This window comes from Lepus europaeus, chromosome 2 (assembly GCF_033115175.1).
Source record: "Lepus europaeus isolate LE1 chromosome 2, mLepTim1.pri, whole genome shotgun sequence".
Taxonomy (NCBI): domain Eukaryota; kingdom Metazoa; phylum Chordata; class Mammalia; order Lagomorpha; family Leporidae; genus Lepus; species Lepus europaeus.
Window position 1 is genome coordinate 120,793,367 of NC_084828.1, and position 12,696 is coordinate 120,806,062.

Genomic DNA, 12,696 nt, shown 5'->3' on the forward strand with positions numbered 1-12,696 from the left:
GCTTGCTAATGACTGAGGGTGTATCTTGTGAAACGATGCAGGCCCAAATTCCAAGGAACTGAGAAAGGACACAACCTGAGTGTTCTGCCTGAGTTGACAGAAATGGGCCCTGCACTGCACTGTTATCTTACAACCATATCTTGGGTTTGTTATTGTTCCTGGGTTTGTTATTGTTAACTGTTATCTTACAACCATATTCTGTTTTTTTTTTTTTTTTTTTTTTATTGTGCACTGCATACCAGGGGTTCGAAATTGTGAGCCCTAGTGGACAGAATACTATAAAAAGCTGTGTAACTTGCTGTTGGGGGCCACACTCTGGTAAGGAGTCGGTCCTGATCGGTTGCCTTGCCTCTCATTTTCAATAAAATCCATGTGTGACTGTCACTGGTTTTTCTAATATTCTATTTTATCTGATGGCTGATGAGTAGATGCAACAGCTAGTGAGCAAAAAGACATATCATATGAAACAAAGTTTTAATTTTTATTTTACATATTTATACATAAAACTCTCAAGGAACCCTCTGAATCCAACAGAATGTTAATAGCACATCTAAAAATGAACTTCAGGTAGTCAACATTCACAAAATGTTGAAAACTGATTAAAATATATATATTACGGGAGCTACAACTTCACTAGGAGGCAGGCAGGTATTTTTTGACTTGGATAGCACCGTCATTTACAGTTCTTCTTTAAAACTACAGTGAAGAATGAAAGTAGTCAATGGTAAAATACTGCTCCAACTGAAAATCTCTAAAACAAATAAAAATAAATTTAAAACTACCCTCTCTGATTAACCATGATTTGTGATGGTGTAAGTACTGTACATTTTTTTGTAACAATATTTTATTAAAATGCCTGATATTAAGTGGCACAAGTAAAAAATTAAAATAAATTAAGAAGCAAAGGCCAATCACTGGACATTAAGCTTCAGACATTATCAATGACTAACACTGATATTTGTTTCTGCGCCACCTTTAGCAACAGCATTTTTACAACCACAGAAGCAAAATGAATTCTAGCGTGTCCTCCGGTTGGACGGCTTCTCCTCACTTCGCAGGCATCTTCTCCGCCAGGTGCTTCTGCTGACTTTCAGCATGTCTGTAAAATGAGCAACAGCCACTGAGCAGTGGGAGGAAACAGCCCCACCGCCTGCCCCTCCTCCAAACCGAGGTTCAGAGTTGCTCAAAGGGGGATTAGGAAACAGTACTTTATCCAAGCTACTTACCCCTTTAATTGTTTTATAATTTGCACAATGCCTTTTACTGGTATCCTATTGGAGTAACCTGAGATTTAAAGATGCCACTCCCTTTGACAAGCAAAGTGCTGTGTTTAAAAATGAAAAGAGTGAAGTGTCCTGGGTATTTTTATCAACACACATTTGACAAGTGCTTTCTAGAAGGCAGGCACTGATCCCGGTGCTGAGGGGACAAACAGCAATCACGGAGACAGCAGAGAGAAAATAAATGCCGACAGGAAGTTAAAACGGGGCTGAGTGCCTACTTTATCTAAACAACACGTATGTAGAGATGCAGATGGAGGCTTCAACAAAGATGTAGGCAACAAGGCTCCTGACAGAACCTGGGGCTAATAACTGAGTTCCCTCTCACATAACTAATGTTTCTCCAATGGCAAGCCCTTATGGAGGTAAAGAATTTCCAAATATGAGTCCCCCAATCCCTACCCCACACCGCCCAATTAATCCCCTGGGCATGATCGTGGTAGTGAGGTGGGGGTGGGTTGGGATAAGTCTTATGACCCGTGAGCCCAGAGTCACGCCCGCCCAGCAGCTGCACGGTGCAGTCAGAAGAGGAGGAATGGCCGCTCCGTTTACATCACTTGAATGGGTACTTCCTGGAGAGTAGGATATGATGACTGTGAAAGACAATGGTTTTGAAGGAAGACCACAGGAAATGATACATTTAGGCGAGAGAAAAACATCTAAGGCTGTGGTTTCCATCTGTTATTAGGGTTTAGGGATAGTCTGTGTGTGCCTAGACTTGGGGTATCAGTGACGTCAAGTTTAATTCATTGGTTTTAGGCTGAATTTCTGTTTTCTATGGTATAGGGAAGACAAACCACAAATACTTTCAGAAATAGGGAAGTGACTCCAATGTTCTTGCCACACTCAGCAGCCCACAAATAAATGGTGACACTCATCTGACAATAAACTACTCAGGGAAGACATCTGCTCTCCACTCCTTAAACAGTCATCCCTCTTAGCAGATGTCAGGGTCTTGTTCCTGGGGACCAAAGCACCTAGGTCATTTTCATAATGTAGCCCATGTGCCTCTCCCTTAAGTAAATTCAGCACACTAATTATTTTGCTACCTAGTGAGCTACAATTCTACTGCAGCTAATTAGATTACAGTTCATCAGTTTTAAAATGTGTGTGTGTGCACAAATAGAAACATCAAAGGATTTTCTGAGAAGGAAAAGAAGACAGTAAACAGCTCAGAAAATATCAAAAGTTGAGTGTTATTCTAAGACAGACATAAAAAGGTGAATTTCATTAAAACTTTAAACAAAGGAGAAGGGTTTCAGTTCATAAAACTAAAAGGTTCTCATCAGTAATTTGCATTAAAATCCTATTAAGACTCATTGTACTCAACCCCCCCAAAGGATGTTTTTTAAATAAGAATTGCTCATGAGGACCTACTGTGCATCTGGCAAGCCCCCTCCTAGGCTCTAGGGACAGGAGAATGAATGAAAAGTGGTGCTGTGTCCACTTTCAGGGACTGTATGGGGATGGCACACACATAGAACTCAGTGTGACCAGGCTCCACATGGTAGGAACAGGACGATGCCAAGAATACAGAGAAGAGGGTCCTAATCCGATCTTGGTGATCAAGGTCTGGTTCATGTAACAGCCAGTGCAGCCTGTCGCACCCACCCTGTGACTGCTCATATTCTGGAAATAGGCTAACATGGACTGACTTAGGGCCAACTCTGCAGCAGGTGTTTGCGTGTGGGAGTCATCCGTTAGGAAAACGTCCTGTTAGGCCACAAGTGCAGCCTGATGAGGTGGAGTACAGTCCTACACTGACAATGCACCACAGGGAGCATGACTGTTGGCAAGCAAAGTCTCTGGAGGTCTGGAGTATTTCTCTAAAGAGGGGTCACCTAAATCAGTGGTTCTCCAATTTGTACATTAGAATCAGCTAAAAGCTTTGAAAACTCCAGATACCTCCTCCCCCTCCACCCTAATAATTATATCAGCATCTCTAGGGGAGGGGCCCAAGCATTGGGAGTTTATAAAGCTCTCCAGGTGGCTCTAAAATTAAACACTGATGGGTGCTGACACCAGGAGTGGTAGGAGTTGGACAGGTAAAGGGACGAGGAGAACCAAGTTTCCTAGCAGTCCCCATAGCCACCCTCTCAGCCTTTCACTATGTGGCCACAGGACTCTGTGATCATGACCTTTAGGAATATTTAGGTGCCCCTGCCCCCTCATCTGCACACCCTGGGTAATAAGATAACTTCTGTAGCCAGGACTAGACATAGAACATCTCTCCACCAAACTAAGGGCATTATAGAGGCACCATGTCCTATCTATTGCAGAATTACTTGAATTTAAAGGGTTCCCAAGACACCTTTAAATTTGTAACCCCTGGGTCAGGTGTTTAGCTTAGTGGTTAAGATGCTGGCGTCCAACATCAGAGAGCCTCAGTCCCCTTCCAAAGACCTGCTCCTGACTACAGCTTCAGCAGCAGTGACAGCTCAAATAATTGAGTTCCTGCCACTCACACTGGAGACCTGGATTGAGTTCCCAGCTCCCGGCTTTGGCCACTGCAGGAATTTGGGGAGTGAAGCAGCAGATGGCAGCTTCCTCTCTCTAAGTATAAATAAGCAATTAAGTTTGTGACTCCTTTCCTTTTAACCGCATAGTCCTGCCTACCCTGATTTCCATGATCACACCATTTGAAAAGTACAGAAATATACACTGCAAACCTAAGCATGAGTCCAACACTTTGAGGAAAGGGAAGAAGGCTCCCAATGTCCCCCTTAATGACAAATGCCAACCTTGCCATATAGAATTAGACATACAGAGAGGGCAAGGGTCTCTGCTAACACAGGCAAATCGAAGCGCTTACCAAAGAGCTCATATATATTTTTTTCAGAAAATTTCAGTCCTGGTTGTCTATTTCACTACTGATTTCCCATCAACTCAATATTAGTGTGCAAATTTATTGGGCTCACACAACAGAATCAGTTTCACTGCTGTGTTTGGTGCAGTGCCTCAGTATGGCTGTAGATGGCAATAATACATTTGAGTGTTACTGTGATTTCAGTGTTTCATTTGCAGGCAAATTTGCTCAGGGAGCATGAGGAGGCTTACTGGCGTCCTTTGACCCCCCACCCCCACCTCTTTGTTTGGTTAGAGATGAGGCTGTGTAATATTTAAAGGACATGAAACAGAGGGCTGTCCATGGGTCTTTAAAGAAAAGGCTAAACCCAGTTTTGCAGCATCTGTTTTGCTACCGAAACTATTTTTTAACACTGCATCCTCAGCAAATTACTTTCGCCAGTGTTCCCACTGAGCTGGAGCTCTCTGGCAGGTGCTGAGGGCAGCATCAACATTCACATTTCCAGGCTTCTCAGGGATGATTCTGGATGTGACTGTGACAAGGAGTGTTCTGGCTTCCCTTGGGAAGATTTCTACTCTCTGAATACGATTCTTGGGATTGAATACAATTATTGCCTTCTGGCTTATTATTAATTTTATTATTATTTTCTCATTAATCAAGAGATAGAGAGCTCCCAAGTGTTGGTTCACTCCCCAATGGCTGGGTCTGGGCCAGGTCTAAGCTGGGAACTGGGAATGTAACCCAGGTCTCCCATGTGGCTGGCAGGGACCCAACCTGCCATCACCTGCTGCCTCCCAGAGTCTGCATGACCAGGAAACTGGAATCTGGAGCCAAAGCCAGGAACTGAACCCAGGCTCTGTGATATGGGAAGCAGATGTCTTAACCATTAGGCTGAAAGACTGTCTCTGTCTTCTGGTTTAATGAATTCACATGCACTGTCTAAGAAATATGAATTATAAATATGATTATGACTATTTACAGTATTTCATGTACTTTACATGCATGCTTTACAATGTACATACATGATATATAATGTACACATATGCTGGGATTTCCTTCTAGGAAAACTACTAAGAAATGCAAGATCTTGGGCCAACTTTAGCTTACTTTCCTTATCCCTTAGTGGGGTAAGCATTCCTTCCTTCTTTAAGAGAGGTGACTGGAGCCCAGCCCAGCTAGAAATCCAAGTCCTGGAGTTTTCTGGTGAGAACAATTTGGTTGCACTGGGGCTGTGGAAAGATGCCAGGGTCCTTGCCTTCTGGGCATGGCAGAGATGCTCAAGAGCTGGCTCACATAACAGCTGGTGCTGCTTTGTGGCATCCGCCATGTGGCGCTCACATGCTGGCAATATGCCAGCACTGAATGGCTTGGGCCAACTCCCCGGGGGGACAGTCCTTCAGGGCAAAGGTCTCCGGGGTCAGAACTGCTGACCTGATTTAGGTGGAGGTATAAGAACTCCTAATGCGCTGACAGTCCATGAGAAGGGGAGGCTGGCTGTCAGAAAGCAAAGCAAAATACTCCAGGCACAAAGAGACCAATACTGAGTGAGCTCACTCATATGTGCAATCTGTGTAGGCCAACCTCATCGAAGTTGAGAGTAGAACAGTGGTCACAGTGGGGAGGGAAGCAGATGATTGGCCAATGGGTCCTAAGTTACAGTTTGCCAGGAGAAATAAGCCCCAGCATTATGCTGGCACGAGAGAATGACCATACATGTACTGTGTATTTCAAAAAAGCTAAAGGAAGGTATTTGAATGTTTTCATCACAAAGACACGACCAGCCTTGGATAAGATGACATGCTTACCCTAATGGTAACATTATACAATGCATCCATGGATGCATCAATTTAAAAAACCAAGGTGATGCATTTGGTAAGGGGGAGTCTGGCTGTGCCCCCTCTGTCTAAACAGCTGATATCAACAAAGCTCAGGGGAGTTACAGAAATAAAGAAGGAAGCTCTCCAGAGCTAATTCTTTTTTTTTTGGGTCATGTTCATTAAGAAAAGATTAAGTTTTATCAATATACTTTTTAAAAACTTTTGCCTTGTGTTGGTCAGAGCCAACTGTTGCCCCTGGGCTCTTTGCCCTCTTTGGTGAGGCTGAGGCCACACTGACCTGGTCCAGTCCTCGATGTCCACCAGCATGGCATCCTGCTCCGTGTGCAGCTCATCACGGATGAGGAGCAGCTGCACCAGCTCTTCATTCAAGCCTGCGATGAAGACAGGAAACCACAGCCATGTCAGAAGGTGGAACTACACAGGCATCCTCACCTGTGTATCACAGACCCATCGCAAAGGACAGGCATCCAAACACAGCAAGCAGAGGTATTCCCATAAAGATGCAGATTCTCCTATTAGTGTCTCTTAAGCCCAGAAGTCCCCAAGTGGAAAAACATGACCAGTTTATAGAACCAGAGAGGTGCTGGAAGAAAAGGAACAAAGTAAGAAATATCTCCAGATTATGTTCCCATTTACAAGGGGAACAACTATCAGCTGTTAGGAAAAGAGCTTGTTAGCAGCAGTGGGATTCTGTCTGGAAGAAAAGTGGACAACCAAGTCTGCAGCACTTCGCTCTCAAGATGCTCCTGCCACACTGAGAGAGGGGCCTCTGGCACCTGCCAGTGCCTCCCCAGACGCCCAGCTGGAGAGGCTGTCCCATGGAGAGGCTCATAGGCTCTGCGGTTCCCTGGCACGGAGGAGTACCAGGGCTAAGTCAGACTTCTGGAGTAGCCAGATGTGTGAGACCTGAAGAAACAGCCCTTCAAACATCTGCACAGCAAGGGTGCCAAGGACAATGTGCCTCAGGCTCATATTGGGCATAAAATATATGTAGACAGAAACCTATCTAATCTTCTTAAGTCAGTGCATTGGGTTAATTTGGCTCCTGCCTCTTAAACATATGAACTAGTAAAGCGTTCTCTCTCAGAGGTTAGCCTTGTAGCTCATGGGTTAGGCTGCTGCCTGCAACAATGGCATCCTACATGGGTGCTGGTTCAAGTCCCAACTACTCCATTTTCAATCCAGCTTCCTGCCAATGAACCTGGAGAGGCAGCAGATGATAGCCCAAGTACCTGGGCCCCTGCCATTCAAATGGGAGACTCAGATGGAGTTCTAGGCTCCTGGTTTTGTCCTGGCCCAGCCCAGGCCATTGCAGCCACTTAGGAAGTGAACCAGCAGATGGGTGATCTCTGTGTCTCTGTTTCTCCCTCTCTCTATATATATCTCTACCTTCCAAATAAATAAAATAAATCTTCCCCCCCCCCCAAAAAAAAAAAAAGGGAGGGGGTTCTCTCTTGAATTTCCCCATACATTCGCCTGCCTTTAGTTCACACTAGCCTCCAATTTTAAAAAGAGAAAAATCATATGAAAAGAGGTCTAAAATTTCATCTATTCCTGAAAAGGACTAGAGAGCAATTTTATTATTTAAAAATCTAAGGAAGGTGTTTTCGTGGTAAAATACCAGAAAAGCTTTTCAGGCCTGGAAAGAATAACAATGCTAATAAGTAATTCTCAACTAAAAGGCAAAAGAATCTTGTGAACCCAAGGTTTCTTAATTAAAATGTGAAGCCATTTCTCTTGATCTTAGAATAATATTGAATGTGTTTAGTTGGCTCTGAATACATCCATATCGGACCTACTGCAAACATTTCATTTGTTCCAGCGGGCTCTGGGATCCAACCAGTTTAAACAATTATTAACACATGGTCAATCTTGAATCACATTTCTTTTTCTCATACCGGATTATTCTATTCTATTCTATTCTATTCTATTCTATTCTATTCGGCAGAGAGAGAGAGAGAGAGAGTGAGAGACACTGTGCTCCTATCCACTGGTTCACTCACCATTTCCCAAATATCTGAAAATGGCTATGGCTGGCCTGGGCCAGGCTGAAGCTGGGGATCAGGAGCCCAACTCTCCGGGTCAGGACTCGCTGTCTCCCAGGACAGGCATTATCAGGAAGCTGGGATCAGGCGCAGAGCCAGAACTGGATGGCAGGCACTCCAGCATGGGCTGTGGGCATCCCTTATAGCGTTTTAACTGCTAGGCCAAACATCCAACCCTGAGTGAGTTTAAAGCAAATTCTAGACATCACATTATTTTATCTTTAACCGCTTTAGTATGTATCTCTACAACACAGGGACTTTTAAACAAAATCACATAGCCATAATACCTGTATCATACCTAGAGCTAATCAACCAATCTTCAATGAAACATTCAATAAGGTTTCCCACTTGGCTCATAAATGCTTTTTTATAGTTGGTTTGTTTGAGTGCCTTTGGTTGCCATGTCTCTTAGTCTGTAAGTCCACAGGAGTTTATAGATTCATGCATTCCGGAGGCTGGAAAGATGCTGAATACATGTGGCCTAACCACACTGTCTAGGTGAGACTGTTCTTTGATTAGGCCAAGCAACTCCCTGTTCCTCGCAGGACCAATCATCTCGAGTGAGTAACACTCACAGCCCTCTGGACATTTCTGTTAGAGGTGCTTCTTCATTCTGGGAATAAAAGGCCCACCCCCTTCATCACCCTGTAATGTTCACATATTGCTCAAATAAATTCCCACCACTCGGAGCCTCACAAAATAGGCCTAATTTGATTTGACTCATGACGATGATACCTAAAACAAATGTGTGCACAAGTAAAGAAGAAGGCATAATTATATAATAAGTGACTCATAATCATTGAATTATATTCTATAAACATATGTTGTGAGTCAAATACATGCACTGTGTTAGGAGCTGGGGATATAAGATAAGTAAAAAGGACCTGCAACCTCTTGGAACCTTGAAAAACTCCTAAAGTCTCTGAATATTTTACAGTTAAAGAAAAAAAAAAATCTCTAAGCAACAACAAAAGAGCCTGTGATTCTCTTCCTTTCCTTGGAAGCACAAAGGAGGGACCCAGTGAAATGCTGAACCAACAAAGTAGCACCATCCCATTGTTTTACTGTTAAGACCCCATTACAAGCATATCTCACACTTACTTTCTATCTGGGAATGGAGATCGTTGACTATCACCTGTAGCTGCCCAATAGTCATGTCTCGCAGGTCAGCGGGTTTTAAACTCCTTTTCATCAAGCATTCACTTATATGAGGCATGTGGGGCAGCTGGAGACACAAAGCGGAAGAAATAGAGGTGTGAACAGAGCTGCAAGCACACAGAACACAAGACCTGGTTTTCCCTTAGGAGACCCACCCTCATTCACTCACTGCAACTCAGGTTCTGTGCTTGAAAGGTTTCTGAGGTTGTGACCGGCCCAACGTGGGGCCCTACCTACACATGCTCCATTACCTACCACTTGCATGCTGCTGGTACCACAATGCTACACTACCAGCAACAAAAGCCTTGTGATTTGATACAGGCTGTGAGAACCATAATCATTATAGCCCATGAATTAATGTCAATGATGTGGATAAAATTAATGGCCTCAGCTACTGTTTAATCATTTTATAGCAGCTGCCAGCATTGTAGGATGTACTGTAAAGGCTTCATCTGGTTGAGTTCTCATGACTGTGCGCTGACATAGGTGTGATTATTCTCATCTTATGAGAAAACTGAGACCTAAGTAACTTGTCCAGAATACAATGGCAGTCAATGGCAGCTTGGGACTTAAATCCAAAGCCCTGGCTCTTACTTACTATGCTATGCTGTCTCCACTGAAAGGTGGTAGTAAGAACTAGAGCAATGATGAGTTGGCCACCACTAAGAGGTTTTTGAAATAGGCCCATGACAGCTGATATTGCCCCCTTCAAACATGGTAGATATGAATCAAGAGCAAAGTCTGCTTTCGTGAAATCTGTTGCTGATTTGTCTTTAAGTGGAAGATACAGTAGAAAGGGAAAAGAAACAGATTTCATTATTTCTCAATGACAGTACTTTTTACAAACTGCCTTGGAGAAACCCCAGTTTGCATAACTCTGGGAAAGGACTGGGACAGCGTCAACCACTGGCAGCCCTCACCCGCCTGCGCTTCAGTGTTTGCTGCTTACAAGATCAGCGACGGGAGACTTTTTCCTGTTCTGCTTTTCCACTTCAACTTGCATTTTGGCCATTGGTTTGGCCATGGCAAGGGCCATTTTGGCTTCAGCTTGCAATTTCTTTTGCCTTGTAAGGAAGTCCATGTCATCCAAGGATTCAGATTCCTCTTCAGTAGTGTCTCTATCGGAATAGGAAGAACTCTGTTTGCTCTGCAAAGGGGAAAAACAGCAAGCTGAGTGTTCCATGCCAGTTAGCATCACTTGGAGAGGGTGACAACATGCCTGGGGCCCTCGCAGGGGCTGAATTTCCTCCATCACTCCAACTTGGGCTGCTGGATTTGACCCAGATGAATCTCAAGTCACATACAAGAGGTCTACCATGCAATACAATCTAATTTTCACATCAACAGAAGGGGCAGTAAAAATAATAGTGTAATCAACAGTATATTTAATAAGAAAATATACCTCAGGAGGTACTTCAAAAAGACCATGAAAAATGTAATAATGGAAAAAAATACGGTGCTTTGGGTACAAAAAATTCTTGAAATTCATACATAGTTTTCCCATAATGCATCTTCCATGGGCCTTTGAAGGCCCCTCATGTTTATGACAAGCCTGAGACACTTCTTTGATCCTGGGTCTTAAGTTTCCTAAAGTGACCAGACACAACAAAGTATTCATTGCCGAGTGAAGGCACTGTGTTGGACCTCAGGATCTCGGGTATCCAATGACTCACACAGTTTCTACTTGTTGGTCTTTGGTAGGAAAGGTGAGTGATGCAGACATTCCTGACACAGAGGAGAGAATTCTACCAAGAAGCACCTATGATTATTCAAGCAACTTCTGTGATACACACAGAAGGAATGAGCTCACATTTCTAAGCCATGGTGGGAATGGAGATTGGTATTCAGCATATTTTCTCCTTGATAAATTTTTTGGAACATATTTGATTTATGGTTTCATAGGAAAGTAATCATTCACTTTAATAAAGCGTATGTATTCTTTTAAGTCACAACTCTGATTTTTCAATCATTGTCCAATCTTAGGAGCATGCAATTCCAAGAGATGCTTCTTTTGTTAACCTCTGCAAAGTCTGTTCCACATTCACAACAGGAAAGCAGCTGAATGGCCAGGAAAGCACACACTGCACACTGGCTGGTGACCACTGGACTCACCATGGGAGACAAGGGGGTGTCCAAGCTGGTTTCAGTCTTGCTGTCGTCAGCATCGCTGTCCTTATCGCTGCCACTGTCGTTGACAAAGCATATCTGCAGGTTCATCCCACTCTGCAGTCTAGGAAGAAACAAACAGAACACACATTCTTCTTTGCTATTTGTTGCTTGGCCACAGCCAAAAGGACCGCTGATGTTTGTGAACAGAAAGTAGTTTTATGTGTTCTTCATAAGAAAAGTGAGGGCCACTATTACTCTCCACTTACAAATGACAATTTTTATTAGAGGGTTTCCTAACATTAGATTTTTCATGCAACTTCCACGTTAAGTGAAAAACGCTTTAAGACTGGCATAGTATAGCAACCAGCACAATACCAAACACATAGTAGACCTACAATTCAAGTGTGCTAAGTCACTGAGTGTACAGTCCTGTCAGTCAACATGAATGGACTCCTCAGCCGCATAAGGCTGCCTGGTGTCACCAAGGGTCCTATCCCAGGGGACAATCCAAAGAATCTCACTAGAGGTGGCATCCCACGGTCATAGCTCTCTTAATACAAATTCCTCTTTTTTTTATTCTCAAATAGAATAGGGTCCTCTGAAAGAAGGCGTTATTTAAGGCGCTTGCCAAAAGACAAGTGATGGAGCTCCTGATGTCACTGAACAATATCACAGGTTCACCCCTGAGGAATGTAAAGAACCCCACACGCACTGCAAAGCCCTGCGGGCTGCCTCCCGCACACAAGGCCTCCGAGGCAGGGAGCTCTGGGGAGCCCATCACCTTCGTGGCCGGTCCCGGAGTGCTGCGCCGGGAGTGATGCTGCTGGAAGCACAGTCACAAAGGCTCAGCCCTCTGCGTGTCTAACCTGATTTAACACAGGCACGGCAACTGTTACGGGGAGTTACTGCCACCTGTTGTTAGACTCTGTAATGACTGAAAGCTCCAGCTCTGTCCACAGTGAGGAAACAGGGTCCCCAGCACAAGCAGGGAGAGCCCCACCCAGGGTTGGCGGGGAAGCAGGCAACAGGTTTTGCTGTAGTTAGCTCAGGGTGCTAGGAGTCAGGTGGACTCAGCTTCTGCCTCACTTCTTTCTCTAAGAACAGTATATAAGTTCTATGAACTTCAAGTTTCTTCACCTGTAAGATGGGGTGAATACTGCTCAATTCAATGTTTTGGAAGAAGGACTAACAGAGTTTGATCAGGGCAGGTGTTTGGTGCAGTGGCTGACAAGCTACTCAGATGCCCCTATCCATATGGGAGTGTCTGGGTTTGAATCTTAGTTCCAGTTCTGATCCAAGATCCTTGCTTCTGCACCCCTAGCGAGGCAGCGGGTGATGGCTCCAGTACTTGGGTCTCTGCCATCCATGGGGGACATGTGGATGGAGTTCCTGGCTTCTGATTTAGGTCTGTCCAGCCCCAGCTATTGTGGGCACCTTGAGAGTGATACAGCAAATAAGAG

The 12,696-nt window shown here is 44.1% G+C and overlaps 1 protein-coding gene across 5 annotated transcripts in view; it reads right to left on the reverse strand.

Annotated features, from left to right (window-relative positions):
• Positions 1–462: 462 nt before the first annotated feature.
• SCHIP1 (schwannomin interacting protein 1) overlaps positions 463–12,696 on the reverse strand; it is a 140,462-nt gene continuing 128,228 nt past the window's right edge. For all 5 annotated transcript variants that reach the window (XM_062212496.1, XM_062212481.1, XM_062212474.1 and 2 more), the window contains 5 exons: positions 11,240–11,357; positions 10,077–10,274; positions 9,071–9,194; positions 6,202–6,295; positions 463–1,099 (listed from right to left, as the gene is read on the reverse strand). In XM_062212496.1, coding sequence (XP_062068480.1) covers positions 1,048–1,099; positions 6,202–6,295; positions 9,071–9,194; positions 10,077–10,274; positions 11,240–11,357 — 586 coding nt within the window. In that variant the 3' untranslated portion in view covers positions 463–1,047. The remainder of the gene's footprint in view (positions 1,100–6,201; positions 6,296–9,070; positions 9,195–10,076; positions 10,275–11,239; positions 11,358–12,696) is intronic.